At 39.2% G+C, this 22,305-nt stretch overlaps 3 protein-coding genes across 10 annotated transcripts in view; 1 reads left to right on the forward strand and 2 right to left on the reverse strand.

The window, feature by feature from the left end:
* The window catches only part of LOC107221596 (protein turtle homolog A), a 413,977-nt gene that overhangs the window by 212,807 nt on the left and 178,865 nt on the right, over positions 1-22,305 (forward strand). The window lies entirely within an intron of this gene.
* On the reverse strand, positions 6,680-12,301 carry LOC107217532 (cytochrome P450 4C1). Of its 7 annotated transcripts, none has more exons than XM_046739362.1 (12): positions 11,923-12,299; positions 11,725-11,804; positions 11,567-11,657; positions 10,045-10,230; positions 9,875-9,944; positions 9,553-9,679; positions 8,322-8,400; positions 8,006-8,121; positions 7,772-7,840; positions 7,465-7,654; positions 7,153-7,332; positions 6,680-6,958 (listed from the first exon to the last, which is right to left on the reverse strand). In XM_046739362.1, the coding sequence occupies exons 1-12, from the start codon at positions 12,098-12,100 to the stop codon at positions 6,789-6,791; spliced, it is 1,536 nt and encodes a 511-aa protein (XP_046595318.1). In that variant the 5' UTR covers positions 12,101-12,299; the 3' UTR covers positions 6,680-6,788. The 7 variants fall into 7 exon arrangements, with proteins under 7 accessions (XP_046595318.1, XP_046595315.1, XP_046595317.1 ...); XM_046739359.1 differs by having other exon boundaries at positions 11,725-11,831; XM_046739361.1 differs by having other exon boundaries at positions 8,006-8,116; positions 8,317-8,400; positions 11,725-11,831.
* LOC107221597 (cytochrome P450 4C1-like) lies at positions 16,595-22,257 on the reverse strand. The gene is made up of 12 exons (XM_046739367.1): positions 21,840-22,257; positions 21,642-21,748; positions 21,484-21,574; positions 19,952-20,137; positions 19,782-19,851; positions 19,460-19,586; positions 18,229-18,307; positions 17,913-18,028; positions 17,679-17,747; positions 17,372-17,561; positions 17,060-17,239; positions 16,595-16,865 (listed from the first exon to the last, which is right to left on the reverse strand). The coding sequence occupies exons 1-12, from the start codon at positions 22,015-22,017 to the stop codon at positions 16,696-16,698; spliced, it is 1,563 nt and encodes a 520-aa protein (XP_046595323.1). The 5' UTR covers positions 22,018-22,257; the 3' UTR covers positions 16,595-16,695.

The raw sequence follows: 22,305 nt of genomic DNA on the forward strand, positions 1-22,305 counted from the left end.
CGATGTATCCGCTGTATTGCAGTGTTTTTTGAAGCATTATTGCGCTAATCTTATCTGTCTGATTTCAAGATATTGTATGCATAACTAATGCACCAAGCGCTGGGCACTGTGCTCCGTAAATATCAACGCGTGACAAAAAAGAAGGGAAAAATGGCAGCCGTAAATGCCCTATAATTTCTCGCTTTTCTTATCAATTATAATGTCAATAATACGGTGCTCGTTATGAGTCATTCAAAGATACTGCACATGGTGCAGTCTTAAAGAAGATTAACATTAATGTGCACAAGCGACACAAGTACGTCATAAATCTGCCGAGAGGAATGTACCCAAGGTCACAAATTGAAAAAAATGCAGCGTCGTAAAGAGCAATAATTTGGAATAGTACTCGTTTCCGAGACCTTATCGAATCCCACTGTAAACTCCCAAGAAGTCTTAGCTTAATGCAAGCTTTGGTTAAAAACATTGAAAAGTCAAACATTTCTTCGAAATTCAGGCCAAAGTAACTAATGTTTTGTAATACTTTTTGCGTAAAGTCGTCTAATTACACGACGACCTGATCATTGAGGATGGACGTTCTATCTTCGACCACCTTAGTACCGTATGTGACCATCAATCGTAGCATTTGTGACCATATTCATTACCTATAAAAAAAAAAAAAGAAAAAAAAAATGCCTGGCCACAAATAGCGCAAAGGTCCTATTTGTTTCGTTTTGAGTGCTGTGAAATTTGATTTTCAAACTATCGAGTAGTCATAAGTTGAACTTATATTTACTGCAGAAGACATTCTTCTGGCTGGATTAATAACTGAATGGATTTCTAGTCCCAGAAACAACAACAACGCTTAAAATGACTGTCCAAACATGACGTGACTAAAATGATCTGGATCTGGAGTTGAAAATTGAATAAAATTATTGTTGGAAATCGTAAAAATAAAAAAAAAAAAGAAAAAATTAACGAAATTTCAGAATTTGAGTACATTAGGCAAAAAAGTGTGCATTCGGTAGTTCGATTATGATTAAATTTTCGTTGGTTGGTAGTTCGTGCTCTACTTTTGGATGTGCCAAGTATTAGCTTACAGCATTCAAATTCATGACGTGGCGTAGTTGTCTCGAGCGCCTCACTGCTGGCTCTTGATTTCACTGATTCAATTGTTTCTGCATGCACTTTCAGCGTTTCACCAACTTGGCTCTCTCTCTCTCTCTCTCTCTCTCTCTCTCTCTTCCCAGTACACTTCTATGTTTCAATTTCATTAAATTCAGATGTAGTGAAAAAGCAGAAGATTCTTCTCGTTCATTTTAAGTATTTTCTTATATTGATGGGTGTACGTTTTCATGATTATCGTTTCACCTCTTTGTCCCTTTGATGTCGCTAGGATATTAATTAGAAAATTCTTTCGTCCTTAATCATTACAACTGCCGTGCGACGACGAGGAAAGTTTCCCTTCGGAAATAACTCTTGTTTTTTTTTTTTTTTTTTCTTTGCCTTTCTCCTCGCCCGTGTATCTTTCCGTCCATCCTATAAAGTTTGATACAAGCAAGTTGAAATTAGTTCGATCCTCAGCTCATGCCCGACCCAGTTCTTCATGAAAGCATAACTGGAGAAAGAGAAGAACTGTATATCTTTTTGAAAAAGCAAAATTATGATGGAAACAAACGTCTATACAGGGTGAGCCGAAAAAAAACAAGAAGAACAGGAACTATATGAAACGTAAATGAAATTCAAAGGAAAACAAAAGAACGAATCTTTGATTTCGAGTTTGAAAATCTGGAAAATCTTTATTCGTTGTTGAGATACACGCGATTGAATAACAGGTTGTGAAAAAATCGCTTGAAGACTGAAAAAAATTAGTATTAAAGAATGTTTAGCTTAATGTCCTTGTAAAATTATGATTCGAGTATTAAATATGGAATTTCAGAAATTCTCTGAAATCTAATTCACATGACAGAAAACGTTTCTCGTAAAACAATAATCAAAACGCGCGCTCCAAAGTCAAAATGTGGACACAGTTGATCGTATAACTGAAATCCGCTCCCCGTTGACTTTTTTGCGTTGATCGTATCAATTGTTAGACAGCTAAAATATCAATAATCGATGATGAAATAAATGAAAAGCACAGTGTTGTAAATTTTGCTGTAACCGGCTGAACCAAATTAAATTAGTCCTCGAATCATAATTGAGGATCGAAATTAAGTTGAACATTATTTAATATTAATTTTTTTCAGACTCACAGCGACTTTGTCAAAACCCGATTTTCAAGAGCGTGTATCTCGGCAACGAATAAAGATTTTTTCGATTTTCAAACGCGACATGAAAGATTCGTTCTTCTAGTTTCAAGAAGAATAAACAAATTTCCTGCAATCGGTCAACGCGTTCGGATCTTATTCACGTTTCAAATCGATCCCCTATTTTCGGCCCACAATGTAGAATTCATCGAAAGTTCGACGAAGAATAAATAGGAGCGTGAAGTGAGAAAAAAAAAAAAAAGAAAATAATTCAAAACACACTCGAGACTCAATATCCTAGTTTACGTAGCTAAAGCGGAACGGCGAAACGGAACGTTGTCCAATTAGGAGCTGCGCCGTTGCAGGGTAGAATAATTCGCGCAATATCGTCCGCCGCGCTCCAAGGGTGATTCAATCTTTGCTTCTTGCTTCGCCTGGCTCTGCACCAGCTCTGCAGCATCCGTTAACGAGTTCTCCGCAGGATCGAAGACAGTTACAGAATTCCCTCAGCTCTGCTTCATTGCAATCCGCGCGTGGCCGACAAACTCGGGGGAAAAATCTACCTACCTCTACCAGATTACTCGATAATGTTATAACCGAGAGATTTCTCGGCGGTAATGTCTATGCGCTTAATGCTCCGCGTAATCAGAAAAATTGTCGCGAATTTCTCGGCATAATTGCACAGGAATAAAATTGCTTACCAAGAAGCAACGGAAATAAAACTAACCGGTGTTACTCCTAGATTTTTAAGGGGAGACTTCGGTGAAATTTTGAACAAGAGTCTGTTTTTTAATTTTCACACGATTAAAGAAACGGGTGTAAAGAATCCTTACACCGGTATTTTGGTCACGGTATTGTATGCATTGAAAAAAAGTTTCAACTTCCTGCGATGAAAATGTTTACCAAAGAATTTTTCCAAGATGATTCTGCCCACCACCTTGCGAAAAATTCATTGCGTATAAATTTTCATCGCAGGAGGTTGAAATTTTGGATCAAGGTCTGTACTGCCGTAATATGAAATGGGTAAAACGATTTTTCATACGATTTCTAGTAACGATTTTCGAAATTTCACCAAAGTCCCGCTTACAAAATTCAAATTTGAGTGTTAAGTTTTACTAGCTCGTTCAGTGTATTCAAAAATTGAATTTGAAATCATGAAAATAATGGACTCGAAGAAAATCAACTCAAATTACGAAAAATTGTTCATGTAACTAAAAATGTATGAAAATTGAGGAAATTGTTGATAATTTTCGACAAAATAAACAAAACAATATGTCATATAAATGGTGTCGTGAACTATTCCTTTTAGGAAGCATTAAATGAGGCTATTTTGTAAGAGTAATAGAATCTTCTTCAATTTTTAGAATTCATTCACTTCTTATTAACAAAAGTAGTAAAGAATATTTCCAAATTGAGAAAAATTTTCTCATCCACTCATTCAATTAGAAGTACCTACACTCAACGAAATGTTTTCTGCGACATGCAGAGTTATACTTAGTCGGATGTGAACCGGTTTGTCTAAATTTCGTACAACTGGATGAAAATTCATGAAACGAGAGAAGTCCGAGGCGATGAATTCGCATCATCAGGTGTATTCGTACCGCGCACGCCGAAATTTCTGTACACCGAGAGAAATTTTTAGTTCCGGTTACCGCTCAGTCTTTAACTATTTTCATTTTTTACCACAATCGAAAAAGTATAGTTCTGGGTAGAAAATGAAAATTAGTTTTCTAGCTGTTACCGGAAAGTCTAGTATCCGTTGCTATTCTTTATCATTGCGATCACTGTTGCTATATTTTCTTGCAACGGTTGCGAAAATTTAATGCTTGTGCGAGAATAAATTGACGTTAAAGCCGTGTTTAACTAAAAAAGTAGAGTAAACCGCGGGCTCTCCGCGTCTCGAGAAGTGCGAAAGCATCGCCGGCATCACTGACGCGTGAGCATAACGATATACTCAGACGTACGCGGGACGTGGAAAATCGAAAATTCGACCCGAGTTAGGGGGAAAGTTGGAGGATCTAACGCGGAAATAATGAGGCGTGTAACCACGGTATCCTAGGGAAGTTCCGCTATCGAGAACGTACGAACATGATCTCACGTGTAAGGGCCATCCATTTCTCCTATCTGCGGCCGGCCTCGCAGACCGACGACCAACTCCTCCTAGATGCTCGACGGAAGCCGAGCCCAATCCTCCCCTCGATATAACTTATACACACCCGTAGTCGATATTATATACTGACCTCAAGCCTGCAGCTATACGTTCGGCCAGTAAATAATAACGCCCTCAACCGTCGGCCCTTCACGCGTGGATATACTTCACTTTGTCGACTGGGTGGAGAAATTGGCCCGCCGATGAATTTCGCGATTTATTACCGTTCGTTCGTTTTTCGATTACATCGAAGCTCATTTGCACGATTTTTGGCTATTTTATTTGCAACACTTCGCTCTTAAAGAACGAAACTCCATCTTTGTTGCGTTGAAAAAGAAGATGATGCTTTTCAACCGAAATACGAACCTACTGTCAAACCGCATGTTCGAATACTCAGGGTCGATCGTTCTTTACTTTGGCAATTGAGAGTTGCTACACCTGATTTTTCCCGAAGCACATTTTGATCTACTCTTTTACGGACTGGGAATATCATACTCTGAGAAAAATTCATCACACGTATAGTTACTAGAAAATTTGTGATTGTCCTCTCAATGACTGTTTGAATATTTTTGTATTTACAAGAACGCATAACTATGCTAGTAAAAATTTAGCGTCTGATTATAGTCATCGATGAGTATGAATTAGTGTAATATTGAATATCTTCTTTTTCGTAAAAACAGCGTACGAAGTGAGTTTTTTGCTGTTTGGCGTAATTTTTACCGTTGCAATTGTCCTAATAAACGGAAAATTCAAAAAGATTATTAAACTATACAAGTAGGGCTATGGTCCAAACTATGATCGATTCATTCGGTTCGATAAAATTATTTAAGGGGCAATAATGTCAAAAATACGTGAGAAAATGATATTTTGACTTTGAGGTAAATTCAAAATTGTCAATTTCGCAATATCGACATGATTATAGCTGAGACCATAGCCATACTCGTATAATTTAATAATCTTTCTCAATTTTTTGCCTATAGTAACCATTTTCTGATATTTTGCAACAAAAAGGTTTTGAACGATAGTCCAAATTGTATATTATTGTTCACAAGCCCTGAATCCCAAAAATTCCGTATAGATTTTGAGAAAAAAATTCTAGAAAATGAGGTAAAAAATCCAACGCTGACCCAAGAATTTTCCCCTTAAAGATGCAAAATAACTTATTTTCATTTTGCACCCAGCTCTATGTTTTTCATCTACGGTAGGAAATTAAAATTGCTAAAAACTGTATGGTAACCGAAACAAAAAATTCTTTTAAGTGCCGGAAGGTTGAGTCGTGTTTCAAAAGATGAAGAACAGTCGTGATTTCATTATTATTAATTGAAAGTCGAATTGAATTGCCATTTGTAAGACCAAGTGAGGCCAATGTACGAAATTTAGGAAACCCTCCTCATCGGTTCAAAAATTCAATTCACGATAGTTACAATGACATATTTCACGGTCATTGATGATTTGGTTCGCTGGATACTGGATATTCGACAGCCATAATGTACCGGTAGTGGAGGGATATGCGAAACCTATGAGAGCAGTCTCTCAACTCTTTGAGAAGCAGTGGAACGTGTACTTTTCATGCGCCGATAAACACTTTTTAGACTTTTGGGTGCCCGAGTCATTAAAATTTCATGCAAAACTGCAATAATTTATTTACTTATATGTTTGTTACGAACGATTACCGTGAAAAACTCGTTTTTTTTTTTTTTTTATCGGTTCATTTGTAACGTGGTCAGCTGAGGCTGTGAAATTTTTTTTAAATATTTTCCATACACAGTTTTATGGTATGAATTTTATCAAAATTTTCCGTAGGCTAGTTTTATGTACAAAATTTTTTTCCTTCATTTTGAATTTCATAATTCTGATTTGAGAATCGTAATCAGCGATCCCAAAAACCTACAGATTACTCATGATTTTCCAATTTTCCTTCCCGGTTGCTGACGTTGAAAATGGAGAATTTCTATCAGTAGCGCGTCGCTGTTTATCGCTCGGGCAGCGTGCTACAGGACGAACGTCTCCATTGCCAACGAAATGGACTGGGAAAAAAATTAGCTGTCGCAAAATCATTTTCCGCACGTAAACAGTCGTATTTCCCTGAGCAATATCTACGTGCTCTTGGTTGTCAAGTATGTAGAGAATATTGGATAGCTGGAAAAAGTGACCGGAATTTTGTACGAAGATTCTCAGTGAATCGGACCGTTTCTCAGAAAATATTATAACTAGGACAAGGAAGACCGATCGTATCTAAAACTAATCGCTTTTGAGTTGAGAAAGGCCCCGTTGATTGGGATCAAAGATCAGTCGATTTCAACGTCAATGAAATTGTACAGTGTGGTAATTTTATTTGCAATCTTTAATACGAAACATAATTGATAACCGTACGTGGGTTGTACTATGCAGTAGACGTTGCTTTACTGAAAAGCATGCTATTTAACGCGTCTCCTAATCCTGAATTTGTCAGGATCAACAGATCTCAGTACAATGTCGTACGCCAGCCGTAAATCTTTGACTGGTATCACTTTATCCTTGGTCAGAACGTACTTCCAGAGAATCGTTGCGGTGATTGTCTTCATGAGGATCATAGCGTACTTTGATGCTGGAATTGAGAGAAACTTGTTCAGTCATTGGAAGTCACGGCATCGGTACCTCTGTAATCGTGTTTTGAACTCTGAGCAATAATCTTTCGCTTAAAATTACACCAAATATGAAATTGATGACGATGTCGGAGAATCTCGATGAATTATTAGTATAACGATATAAGTTCGTTGTCAATTATAGTACTTTCCTTACCGATACAATTTCTTCGTCCCCCACTGAATGGTAAGTACGAGTATGGTTCTTGTGTCGCGAATCTTTCGGGTAAGAATCTGTCTGGATCAAATTTGAGAGGGTCGGGCCAGTATTTCTCATTTCTATGAACGCCGAAAATATTAAGCATGACCGAAGTCCCTTTTCGCACTGTACATTGGCCTATAAAAAGGTTGATCATTGTAGGAGTAACTCGATACGCCGTCTTCGAATCACATACCTATCACTTGATAATAAGGAAAACACTGAGATACGATAGCAGAAAAATAGACTAAATGACGAAAGCTTGCGAACCTAATTCAAAATCATCCGTTGCTTCACGGCCGATTATGGGCGCACCCGGGAACAGGCGCATAGTTTCTTTGATCACTCTTTCCATGTACGTCATTCTCGCCAAGTGATCCATCGTAAACTGTAACTCTTCACTGTCATCGTGTGAGACATTCTCTCCAAAAATGTCACACAATTCCTGGTATATTTTTTCCTAAACGATGATACAAAAAGCGAATCATTGTACGTAGAGCATTACAAAAGGTAAACAACACGCAATGCTTGCTTCTGTAAGATCATTACATAATATATACCCGCATAACAAACACACCTGAATGTCTTGGTGGGATACCAGCATCAACAAAACATAGTTCACCGTGTTGGCCACTGTATCGGTGCCCTAACAAAGAATATTAATGGTTAGATTGCAAATGATGCATCTCATAGCGAGTTGACAATGGTCTTGGTGGACCAACTGTTCCGTTCTCAATGAATCACAAAACTGACGAGTATAACAATTTATTCAAGCTACGCCGCGATGACAGTATCACTGTGTTATACTTACAGCTACGATCATCGTATCAACATGATTCTGGATGTCTTGGTCTGTCAGCGTTTTGTTGTCGGTCGATAGTCTCAGGAGATTTTCAATCAGTATCTGAGGTCCAGCCGCGAAATTACCTGATACAAAAATGTGAAAGTGAAAGAATCGGCATGCAGCACACCTCACCCATTCATGAACGGCACCAGAAATCTACTGTTATCCTGGTTTTTAGATGTCAAAGTTGTTGGGCAGAAAGCCTCAAGTACAACTCACGGCCAATAAAACAGAAACTCTATCGTGGTACTGTAAGACTACATCTGGATTGTGTGGTACTTGCCAAAAGAATCTTGTTCATTATCGGCCGATACTCCTTCATCACTACGACGGACGATTGTTGCTTTCTTCTGTCGGATGACCTGAAATGAAACCGTACTATTTGTTTATTTATCCCTCAGAGTTTACACCAGCGTTTTGGCCGTTTTGATAAATTAAGACGTCCACCAATTGTTGCTCTGTTCAAGTACTTCGTTTTAATGCGTATCCCAGACAAGAAGAAACAATTACGGAAATATGCTTATCGTTCATAACTTAGAACGAAACATGCGGATGCCCGTTACAAACGAATTCTTGAACCCCTTGCGGGAACGCAATACCAGGGAATACGTGTTGATAATTGCAAAAAAATTGAAAAATAGCACGGAGACGAGGCTCATGGATCCGAAACTCCAAGAGCGGAAATTGTGCAGGCCAGCGGATAAGTGAAACTTCAGTATTGTTTCATTTTTTTCAATAGAATTTCGGCGGCACTGAGCGAAGAATCGACGGTAACATCATAAAAGTCACGCGTGATCAGGACGTCACGCGTATGTGGAAATCTGTCGATGATTTTGTAAGCTATCTTAATTCTTGTTGCAACCTTAAAAGCGACATTTGAAAAACTAACTGTACAACTAATTTTTACACTGCCCCGGCCGTTGCCTGAGTTTCGCGACGAAGCGTGAGCTCAATTTCGTTCTTGCAGCTTTTATCGCAGGTCGCTGAGATATTATATTATGCAAGTGTTGAGTGCTTGGTCACTTCATCGGGTTTGGTCAAGTGGAGCAAAAGTGCGCGTAACAAACGTCGGTGTAGATGTCGTGAATCGTTCCAACTACAAAATAACGTGTTACTTCGTTCTGTTCTATGAATCTACCTCTTTAGTCAGCTCAAACAATATGCTTCCGAATAAATAGTAACAAACAATCGACTGCAAGAACTTTCAATATCGGAACGAAACTCTGCCGAACGGTAACAACGCAAAATCAGAACACCAGTGGAAATGAATGTTGAATCCGAATACATCGTCAAGTTTTGTCATCGTTTATATCATATACTCAATATGTCAAAGAAATGAATTTTAGGAGAATGATTCGTCCGTACTCTCGATTGAAGTTGTCCTGCAGGTTATCTTGCCTCATTCCTTTTTAAAGTACTCCGCAAACGATTCGGGTGATAGGGTACTTTTTGTCCGCAAAATGACATGACCAATGCATACCGTGATTATGTTAATGAAGATATCCAGCACTTACGTTGATACCAAACTCTTGTATAAACTTAATGTGTTTCCTTTGGTCCGTGCCAAGTTGAGTACGATTGAAAATAAAGTCTGGGTACAGCCAAGGGCTACTGCCTCGTTTGACGATAGTATTTATCAACCTATGAAGACAGAATTATTGCACAATCTGAGGATTAGCATTGGTTACTTGAAAAAATATGAATCCAAGATTCAGGTAGGATTGTTAAAACAACGTTGTGCTCCATATGAAGTGATTAGGTTTCGGGTCGTGAGAACAACGTGTAATTGAGCAAGATAATGTGGTGACCACGAAAAATGCACTCCAATTTACTTACTTAGTTGCTGCTTCGTCGAACTCACATTTCTCGGTCTCCATTGCTTTCAGATTGATGCCCATAGCCGTCGCTGTGACACGTAAAGTATAATTATACTTGCCTCGGATTACAAAAAAAATATATTGTTCACATGCCCATAATTGATTCTCCCGAAATTACGGCTGTCTTACCATAGATTGCGTCCAATGCACACAGCGAAACGTATTTGCGTACTTCGAATTCCGATCCGTCCAAGTGTTGCTCCATCTTTTTGGCCAGTGTCCCTGACAGAGTGGCAAATGTTTCGACAAAAGACTTGAGAGCCACGGAATTGAAGGACGGCTGAATTAGTTTTCGGTGCACTTCCCATACTGACGCTGTAACGAAAAATTCTCTAGTATTCGGCAAAAATTTTGGATATCAACACAGACCAATTGCCCAAGATATGCATTTCGATAGAGAAACATGGCCAAATGTATTCACTGGTCATCTATTCGTATATCTGAAATCCAATTCCCATAGCGATAGGGGAGTATCTATAATACACGTGTCAGTGGGTGGTTTTCAATATCAATATGCGACGGATAATATTTCGTTTTCTTCTAGAATGAATAGGTTGTCAAGTAAGGTCGAACAAATGCGGAAACAAAAAAGTGATGAAACCGAGCCTTCAATCAGTGTCAGTGATGCTAATTGTCGAAAAAAAATTAGAAACATTCAACTGTAAAAATTTTCGAAATGGCGGCGAAGATGTTGACATACTGAAATTCAATTGCAATCACCTTACTATATCAACTAGATCAGAGAAATTCCAGAATTATACACTTGTTTTTTTTAAAAATCGATACTGCTTGTCTGATTCTAATAAATGATAACCGGGTTGGGTTCTGAATTCTCAACAGATCGTCTCACATTAAGTCAAATTGTAATAAACAATGACGTGTTTCTGGTCCAATCAGGAATTTACTATCTGTAAGTGATTAAGGTCACATGTACCATACTCTCATTGCGAACCGACGCACTGAAAAAAGAATCTGTCTTACACGATTTATAAGAAGTTGATTTGCGAATGGATCGAGCTACTGTTGAATGCAGCATGACGAACTTTACGGATTTTTCAGTGAAAAAATGATGAAATGATGCGATTTTTCTTATGTGATAATAACAAGATATTTATAATTGAAATTCCGAAATGAAACGTTTTCATCTGCCTTGTAAACACTTCCTTGAATCAGATTCGACTTCATTGGCTTCATTTGCTCCGTCTCAATCTCGATTCGTTATGTTTTCAATCAGACAGATTTTTCACCTGATCGTACGTCACGTACATTTTCAATCTTTCAGATCCGGCAAATGAATGAATCCAACACGGTGACGATGCCGACAATTGAGATGTTGCGAGACATGATCCGATAAACGTGATTATCATCGTGACAACGTACGTGTGGACGTAAAAACACCGACGATTTACGTCAGTAATCACGATGATTATTGCCATGATTACGCGACATATGAAGTCCACCAGTACCAGTAGGAAATGGAGTTGAATGTGCTGGAAAAATTATTATGAAAAAAAAGACATGCATCGTCATTCACGCATGTAAAGCTTACAGCCAGATCACTCAATTCGATTTCAGTTGTCCGCAATAAAAGTCTTTGAGGCTCAATATATCTCGCTTGCAGTCAAATGGTAAAGTAACATCGTTCACCTACCAGGAGCTGTGACTAATCCGTTCCCCATCCAGGGTCGCCCGAATTCGTACAAGTAATTTTTCTCAATGGTCTTCGGACTGAGGAGTATCTCCTGAAATGACGAATTAACTCAGATCTCAAAGTTCCGTCCGTGTTCGATTATGATCAGACTACTTTACCTTCAGATGTTTAGGTGAAGTTATGAGGAACGCTGTATGGTCACCAATTGTACCTCGACACCACGTAGGATAGTTTTTCCCTATTTGATTTATCCTGTTCAATATGGCTGCAATTGCACATTTTATAGTGCCTCAGTATAATACTATTCGTTACCTAAGATTCATTCACCAATTCGACAAGAAAAGGATCTTGCTTACCTTCCTTACCGCCAAATAAGAGATACGCATGGCCTATGAAAGGCAGACTCGGTACTTCCTCAGGGTTTAGCGGGTATTCGAAGAGCAAAGCAACTTTAAACAGCTTGACTGTCAAATTGATTATCCGGTACAATACGAAGCATGCCACCGCAAGCGTGGCTACCGTCAAAGGGTCCATCCTACGATTCAGTGGAAACCCGAAACACTGCTCTCTTTACATATCTCAGAAATTTGTGTATAAAATTTCAATGAAATCGGCCTGTCGATTTACAACGCTTCTCTCTGTTAGATTCTACAAGACTCAAGCGGTATTCGACGCTGAGGGAAGATAAGATTTTTGTATCCGCTCTGATCGAACTGATCACTGGAACCTGAAACCAGATTCTCTGTTTTTATATAATTGGAGAACAACGCATCACATATCACCCCCAGAATGATCGAACATTTTTCCCCCTCCCTATTTCAAGGATAGTAATTATTTAATGTTCACATGGAATCAGTGAGCGTAGAACCTGAATTTACTCGTAGCCTATCGTATAAATCCGGTTTGCTTTCAAACTCAGAGGTAAAGCAGCTTGCTAACATTGTATCCGTTTTCTTCTTGTGCGTCAGAATTTCATTAACGCGGTATTCGGAGTTAGTTGACTACTACTTGTAGTCTTGAATATTTTATCAGCGGTAACAAGTTGATATCCTTCAACCCAGGAAATTCGTTGTACGTGACGTAATTACAGCGGCCTAAGTCATCTCGCGTGTCAGAAGTCACCACATTTCTGATAACAAGATTCTGTTTAATCGTGTGTATGGTTGTTCGCGAGTGATCAGACTCTAAAAATTACCGATTTTTGCTATTTATACTGTGAGTGTGATCAATCGGTTTCTCAAAGCTACTATTGAAAAATGTCTCATCCGTGTCATTTCTGACAGCGGCCATTTTTCCCACACCCATTCGGTACATCTTACATTGAGTTCGTATGGATCTTCCGCTTCACGACTTTACGTTATACAATTTTTTTTTCTACAATTTGTCAATCAAACAAACTGGATTCAATAACTTCCGTACACCAAGCACGGTTATAACAAACCATCCTGTGATGCTGTCAGAACGCAGTGACTACTGAACCTGCGGTCACTCTAAAGCCCTGGTAAAACGTGCCGGCACTCCATGCAGCGAACGTCAAAATAGTCGCCGCAACCGTTGACTAAAATATCAAATGCCATCGTATTATTCGCAATTGATAATCCGAAAGCTTCAACTCTTATCTGAGTACTATCACGCGGATTATGCTGTCCCGGTAAAATGCATGCATGTTTGAAAGTTTCTTGATTCTTAGAGCAACAGGCTCCGCAGATCTTAGCAGAGTATCATTTTGGCTACTTCGACTTCATCCATTGTCGAAACATATTCACGAGGAATCGTTGATACATGCAGGTGTTTCTGTCTGAGTTAAGCCACACTGCAGACTTTGACTGACTCGTTGTCAGGATCGGGTTGATGACCGTCCCATCATTGGTATTTTGCATATTTTCCGAAAGTCCAAAGAATCAGCCGATACATCGTATCGGATAATTCACAAACCAACGCGAAAAATAAGCTAGGCTTGGCTCGATTTTGGCAGAGCAATTCTTGAGCGTTTGATGTTAGAAAAATTTTGATAGTCACTCGGAGAACGAAACAGGCCACTCGAAGGCGAAATTGAAAATGTAACGCGACTCGTCGAAAAATCAAATCTAATTGATGATTACTTGTACCTTTCTCTGCATTAGACTTGTTGTCTTGGCAGTTACAAATAATTAGTGAAACGCACCCTGGATCAAAAATTCCGTACCCACTATGCCACATGTATATTTCGATAACCACGCCAAGCGCTGATCAAAGCATCGTCCTTCTATATCGACTTAATTTCCATATTGCATAAAAAGATCTAATGATACTTTTTATCGGACCGGAACCTTGGTCTGTTTGATAGATGAGCAATTATCAGTGTAATCTTGATCAACCGAAACCGATGGATCCGGAATGCAAATTAATCGGGTTTACGTCGAAATATTCACTTCATTGGATTACAAATAGCCATCCTAACGTTACTAGATTGACTACTTGACCTTAACACGAGTCTGTCGTAAATATAAAAAAATAAAATATAAGCGATACTGGAAGTTTACTTTGTAACCGGTTCAGATAGATAAGTTGAATAAGTCTTCGAATCCGCGTTGAAGACGCGTTCGGAAACGGTTTTTTGCCGACGTGTCTTAAACATTGCAGTCTACCTCATCAAGCCGAGAGTCAAACTGATACCTACTAGTTGCTTCAATACAGGGTGCCCTAATTCATCCAGAGCTGGAGTCGACCGTGTGCGACGTTTCCGTTGAGTGGATCTGACCAATCGGGTGTCGTTTCAATTCATTGGCCAATCAATAATAATACTGATAATTATGTATTTCCTTTATAAACAGTCGTGCCGTTGACTTAGCCTCGTGCGCATATACTTGAAACAGTAGTCATTTTCGATTCGCGTAGGCTCTTATTATTTGGATGAACAATTTATTACTGATAACAAAATCATTACGCCTTTCCAAAGTGTGATTTTGTCAATATCATAAGTTTTAAAAGCGAACGAATGATTTTCTCCGCAGTGCCTTAGATGCACACAACGATACAATGCTTCTTTTTTAAGACCTGGGTAACGCCGTAGAGCGAATGAGCCTTATGCATTCGCTTGAAGATCAGGATGAGATTCAACCATCAGCATGACGAAGAAGCCTGCTATGGCCGTTAAATCGCTGCCCGAAAGAAGAAAATCGAAACGCCTTTCACGTTGTATCAACGTGATCCCGTACCGATTTTCCTGTCGGTGTTTTCTTGTCGTCGGATAGTTTCCAGAGATTATCTGACAGTAGTAAGGTTAAGGGACCAAAACGTCTGAAGTAATCATTCGATCTTTGGTTAGTGATCACAAACTATTGGGATGTATCTACAGTCGGTTTGTTGTTAAAAAAAAGACGTTCAAGATTTCCAGCCATACGATATTATTGAACCTCTGCGCTCCTCGCGAAACTAAGCAGTACGGGTTATAGTGGCGAAGCGCCATATCTGGAATTGAAAATTCGAAATGTGTCTCAACGTAGATGACAATAGTTATGCTTCACCGATCGGGGTTTTGAATATTCGAAAAAATAAGAAATGCATGACGATTTGAACAGAATCGTCGCCTTTTAAACCGATAATCGCCCCTATTTTAGGTATCATCGAAAAGTAGTGAACCTTATCGAAAAATCCAATCAAAAACGCGTGCAGAATCTGAAAGGAGTGTGTATGCGAATTTTGAGGTTAATCCATGAAACGGTGTTTGAGATAGAAGCCCCATCACACCGGAAAATGTGGTTCAGGTATAAACGCGTCGGTTTTGACTCTTGTTTTAACACAAATTTCGTAACGGATAAAATTAAAATATCTGTGACCTTTAATCGGCGATTTCTCAGTCGCATGAAAGACCTTTCGCATTCACAGCTCAATCACAGGCTGATCAGTTTAACCGATTTACTAGCTTGTTCGGCTCGGACGTTACTTGACGCAGCTTACATCTTCTTCTTCGGTACACGTAATGTAGTCACAGGAACCAATTTTGAAATTGGAAATTTTGAAAATTCGCCGTTAGCTTCGAGCGAAAACATTCGTAAAAGATGTGACCAGACTATTATGTAGAAAAAGAATAATAATTTTTGATAAGTTTGGACTGGATGTAACCCCTTAACATCGGACGAGTATTCCGAAAGCAATTCGATATTCGGAAGCTTGACTATAATCTCGATTACCAGGTAAAATATGAAACACGCCGCCACGAAAGCGGCTACCGGTCAAGATTCCATTCTGCGATGGAAAGCCTTCGTGAATATCACCTTCTACGGCGAAGAAAACATGACTATTGAGTCCGTCACACCGAGAAGTTACGACACAAAACCTGTCATATTTCATAAGCATATGTCGACTTAAGTTCAGCCAAAAACAGAGTGATTTGTGTTTTGGCATTTCGTTAAATAGGCTTTTCGCACTGGAAATGAGAAAGCTGACTCTTTATGAATATCTTTCGAGAACCATTCGGTTCCGTTTGTTCTTTTCTACTCTATGTATCATTCAACACTACACGTTCAGTTTTGGCAATTTCATGTTCAGCAATATCACTATGGAATGAAAATTTTCAACCATATTGATACAAGTATCATGGCTTGCACCTATAAGAAAGGAAGTTGATTTTGCGACAGCTAATTTTTTTTCCCAGTAGCTAACGTTGACAATGGAGAATATCTGCCGGTAGCGCATCGCTGTTTATCGTTCGGGCGGCGTGCTACAGGACGAAAGTCTCCATTGCCAACGAAATGGACAAGGAAAAAAAATTAGCCATCGCAGGATGATTTTCCGCACGTAAACAGTCATTTTTCCTTAGGCAATATCTACGTGCTCTTGGTTGTCCACTATTTAGAGAATATTGGATAGCTCAAAAAAGTGACGAGAATTTTGTACGAAAATTCTCAGTGAATCGGACCGTTTCTCAGAAAATATTATAACTAGGACAAGGAAGACCGATCGTATCTAAAACTAATCGCTTTTGAGTTGAGAAAGGGCCCGTTGATTGGGATCAAAGATCAGTCGATTTCAACGTCAATGAAATTGTACAGTGTGGTAATTTTATTTGCAATCTTTAATACGAAACATAATTGATAACCGTACGTGGGTTGTACTATGCAGTAGACGTTGCTTTACTAAAAAGCATGCTATTTAACGCGTCTCCTAATCCTGAATTTGTCAGGATCAACAGATCTCAGTACAATGTCGTACGTCAGCCGTAAATCTTTGACTGGTATCACTTTATCCTTGGTCAGAACGTACTTCCAGAGAATCGTTGCGGTGATTGTCTTCATGAGGATCATAGCGTACTTTGATGCTGAAATTGAGAGAAACTTGTTCAGTCATTGGAAGTCACGGCATCGGTACGTCTGTAATCGTGTTTTGAACTCTGAGCAATAATCTTTCGCTTAAAATTACACCAAATATGAAATTGACGACGATGTCGGAGAATCTCGATGAATTATTAGTATAACGATATAAGTTCGTTGTCAATTATAGTACTTTCCTTACCGATACAATTTCTTCGTCCCCCACTGAATGGTAAGTATGAGTATGGTTCTTGTGTCGCGAATCTTTCGGGTAAGAATCTATCTGGATCAAATTTGAGAGGGTCGGGCCAGTATTTCTCATTTCTATGAACGCCGAAAATATTAAGCATGACCGAAGTCCCTTTTCGCACTGTAAATTGGCCTATAAAAAGGTTGATCATTGCAGGAGTAACTCGATACGCCGTCTTCGAATGACATACCTATCACTTGATATTAAGGGAAACACTGAGATACGATAGCAGAAAAATAGACTAAATGACGAAAGCTTGCGAACCTAATTCGAAATCATCCGTTGCTTCACGGCCGATTATGGGCGCACCCGGGAACAGGCGCATAGTTTCTTTGATCACTCTTTCCATGTACGTCATTCTCGCCAAGTGATCCATCGTAAACTGTAACTCTTCACTGACATCGTGTGAGACATTCTCTCCAAAAATGTCACACAATTCCTGGTATATTTTTTCCTAAACGATGATACAAAAAGCGAATCATTGTACGTAGAGCATTACAAAAGGTAAACAACACGCAATGCTTGCTTCTGTAAGATCATTACATAATATATACCCGCATAACAAACACACCTGAATGTCTTGGTGGGATACCAGCATCAACAAAACATAGTTCACCGTGTTGGCCACTGTATCGGTGCCCTAACAGAGAATATTAATGGTGAGATTGCAAATGATGCATCTCATAGCGAGTTGACAATGGTCTTGGTGGACCAACTGTTCCGTTCTCAATGAATCACAAAACTGACGAGTATAACAATTTATTCAAGCTACGCCGCGATGACAGTATCACTGTGTTATACTTACAGCTACGATCATCGTATCAACATGATTCTGGATGTCTTCGTCTGTCAGCGTTTCGTTGTCGGTCGATAGTCTCAGGAGATTTTCTATCAGTATCTGAGGTCCAGCCGCGAAATTACCTGATACAAAAATGTGAAAGTGAAAGAATCGGCATGCAGCACACCTCACCCATTCATGAACGGCACCAGAAATCTACTGTTATCCTGGTTTTTAGATGTCAAAGTTGTTGGGCAGAAAGCCTCAAGTACAACTCACGGCCAATGGAACAGAAACTCTATCGTGGTACTGTAAGACTACATCTGGATTGTGTGGTACTTGCCAAAAGAATCTTGTTCATTATCGGCCGATACTCCTTTATCACTACGACGGACGATTGTTGCTTTCTTCTGTCGGATGACCTGAAATGAAACCGTACTATTTGTTGATTTATCCCTCAGAGTTTACACCAGCGATTTGGCCGTTTTGTTAAATGAAGACGTCCACCAATTGTTGCTCTGTTCAAGTACTTCGTTTTAATGCGTATCCCAGACAAGAAGGAACAATTACGGAAATATGCTTATCGTTCATAACTTAGAACGAAACATGCGGATGCCCGTTACAAACGAATTCTTGAACCCCTTGCGGGAACGCAATACCAGGGAATACGTGTTAATAATTGCAAAAAAATTGGAAAATAGCACGGAGACGAGGCTCATGGATCCGAAACTCCAAGAGAGGAAGTTGTGCAGGCCAGCGGATAAGTGAAACTTCAGTATTGTTTCATTTTTTTCAATCGAATTTCGGCGGCACTGAGCGAAGAATCGACGGTAACATCATAAGAGTCACGCGTGATCAGGACGTCACGCGTATGTGGAAATCTGTCGATGATTTTGTAAGCTATCTTAATTCTTGTTGCAACCTTAAAAGCGACATTTGAAAAACTAACTGTACAACTAATTTTTACACTGCCCCGGCCGTTGCCTGAGTTTCGCGACGAAGCGTGAGCTCAATTTCGTTCTTGCAGCTTTTATCGCAGGTCGCTGAGATATTATATTATGCAAGTGTTGAGTAATTGGTAACTTCATAGGGTTTGGTCAAGTGGAGCAAAAGTGCGCGTAACAAACGTCAGTGTAGATGTCGTGAATCGTTCCAACTACAAAATAACGTGTTACTTCGTTCTGTTCTATGAATCTACCTCTTCAGTCAGCTCAAACAATATGCTTCCAAATAAATGATAACAAACAATCGACTGCAAGAACTTTCAATATCGAAACGAAACTGTGCCGAACGGTAACAACGCGTAATCAGAATACCAGTGGAAATGAATGTTGAATCCGAATACATCGTCAAGTTTTGTCATCGTTTATATCATATACTCAATATGTCAAAGAAATGAATTTTAGGAGAATGATTCGTCCGTACTCTCGATTGAAGTTGTCCTGCAGGTTATCTTGCCTCATTCCCTTTTAAAGTACTTCGCAAACGATTCGGGTGATAGGGTACTTTTTGTCCGCAAAATGACATAACCAATGCAAACCGTGATTATGTTAATGAAGATATCCAGCACTTACGTTGATACCAAACTCTTGTATGAACTTAATGTGTTTCTTTTGGTCCGTGCCAAGTTGAGTACGATTGAAAATGAAGTCTGGGTACAGCCAAGGGCTACTGCCTCGTTTGACGATAGTATTTATCAACCTATGAAGACAGAATTATTGCACAATCTGAGGATTAGCATTGGTTACTTGAAAAAATATGAATCCAAGATTCAGGTAGGATTGTTAAAACAACGTTGTGCTCCAAATAAAGTGATTAGGTTTCGGGTCGTGAGAACAACGTGTCATTGAGCAAGATAATGTGGTGACCACGAAAAATGCACTCTAATTTACTTACTTAGTTGCTGCTTCGTCGAACTCACATTTCTCGGTCTCCATTGCTTTCAGATTGATGCCCATAGCCGTCGCTGTGACACGTGAAGTATAATTATACTTGCCTCGGATTACAAAAAAAATATATTGTTCACATGGCCATAATTGATTCTCCCGAAATTACAGCTGTCTTACCACAGATTGCGTCCAATGCACACAGCGAAACGTATTTGCGTACTTCGAATTCCGATCCGTCCAAGTGTTGCTCCATCTTTTTGGCCAGTGTCACTGACAGAGTGGCAAATGTTTCGACAAAAGACTTGAGAGCCACGGAATTGAAGGACGGCTGAATTAGTTTTCGGTGCACTTCCCATACTGACGCTGTAACGAAAAATTTTCTGGTATTCGGCAAAAATTTTGGATATCAACACAGACCAATTGCCCAAGAGATGCATTTCGATAGAGAAACATGGCCAAATGTATTCACTGGTCATCTATTCGTATATCTGAAATCCAATTCCCATAGCGATAGGGGAGTATCTATAATACATGTGTCAGTGGGTGGTTTTCAATATCAATATGCGACGGATAATATTTCGCTTTCTTCTAGAATGAATAGGTTGTCCAGTAAGGTCGAAGAAATGCGAAAACAAAAAACTGATGAAACCGAGCTTTCAATCAGTGTCAGTGATGCTAATTGTCGAAAAAAAATTAGAAATATTCAACTGTAAAAATTTTCGAAATGGTGGCGAAGATGTTGACATACTGACATTCAATTGCAATCACCTTATTATATCAACTAGATCAGAGAAATTCCAGAATTACGAGTATACACTTGTTTTTTTTAAAAATCGATACTGCTTGTCTGATTCTAATAAATGATAACCGGGTTGGGTTCTGATCGAATTCTCAACAGATCGTCTCACATTAAGTCAAACTGTAATAAACAATGACGTGTTTCTGGTCCAATCAGGAATTTACTATCTGTGAGTGATTAAGGTCACATGTACCATACTCTCATTGCGAACCGACGCACTGAAAAAAGAATCTGTCTTACACGATTTATAAGAAGTTGATTTGCGAATGGATCGAGCTACTTTTGAATGCAGCATGACGAACTTTACGGATTTTTCAGTGAAAAAATGATGAAATGATGCGATTTCTCTTATGTGATAATAACAAGATATTCATAATTGAAATTCCGAAATGAAACGTTTTCATCTGCCTTGCAAACACTTTCTTGAATTAGATTCGACTTGATTGGCTTCATTTGCTCCGTTTCAATCTCGATTCGTTATGTTTTCAATCAGACAGATTTTTCACCTGATCGTACGTCACGTACATTTTCAATCTTTCAGATCCGGCAAATGAATGAATCCAACACGGTGACGATGCCGACAATTGAGATGTTGCGAGACATGATCCGATAAACGTGATTATCATTGTGACAACGTACGTGTGGACGTAAAAACACCGACGATTTACGTCAGTAATCACGATGATTATTGCCATGATTACGCGACATATGAAGTCCACCAGTACCAGTAGGAAATGGAGTTGAATGTGCTGGAAAAATTACTATGAAAATAAAGACATGCATTGTCATTCACGCATGTGAAGCTTACAGCCAGATCACTCAATACGATTTCAGTTGTCCGCAATGAAACTCTTTGAGGCTCAATATATCTCACTTGAAGTCAAATAGTGAAGTAACATCGTTCACCTACCAGGAGCTGTGATTAATCCGTTCCCCATCCAGGGTCGCCCGAATTCGTAGAAGTAATTTTTCTCAATGGTCTTCGGACTGAGGAGTATCTCCTGAAATGACGAATTAACTCAGATCTCAAAGTTCCGTCCGTGTTCGATTATGATCAGACTACTTTACCTTCAGATGTTTAGGTGAAGTTATGAGGAACGCTGTATGGTCACCAATTGAACCTCGACACCACGTAGGATAGTTTTTCCCTATTTGATTTATCCTGTTCAATATGGCTGCAATTGCACATTTTATAGTGCCTCAGTATAATACTATTCGTTACCGAAGATTCATTCACCAATTCGACAAGAAAAGGATCTTGCTTACCTTCATTACCGCCAATAAAGAGATACGCATGGCCTATGAAAGGCAGACTCGGTACTTCCTCAGGGTTTAGCGGGTATTCGAAGAGCAAAGCAACTTTGAACAGCTTGACTGTAAAATTGATTATCCGGTACAATACGAAGCATGCCACCGCGAGCGTGGCTACCGTCAAAGGGTCCATACTACGATTCAGTGAAAACCCGAATCTCTGCTCTCTTTATATATCTCAGAAATTTGTGTATAAAATTTCAATGAAATCGGCCTGTCGATTTACAACGCTTCTCTCTGTTAGATTCTACAAGACTCAAGCGGTATTCGACGCTGAGGGAAGATAAGATTTTTGTATCCGCTCTGATCGAACTGATCACTGGAACCTGAAACCAGATTCTCTGTTTTTATATAATTGGAGAACAACGCATCACATATCACCCCCAGAATGATCGAACATTTTTCCCCCTCCCTATTTCAA

The sequence above is a fragment of the Neodiprion lecontei genome, chromosome 5 (assembly GCF_021901455.1).
Source record: "Neodiprion lecontei isolate iyNeoLeco1 chromosome 5, iyNeoLeco1.1, whole genome shotgun sequence".
Taxonomy (NCBI): Eukaryota; Metazoa; Arthropoda; class Insecta; order Hymenoptera; family Diprionidae; genus Neodiprion; species Neodiprion lecontei.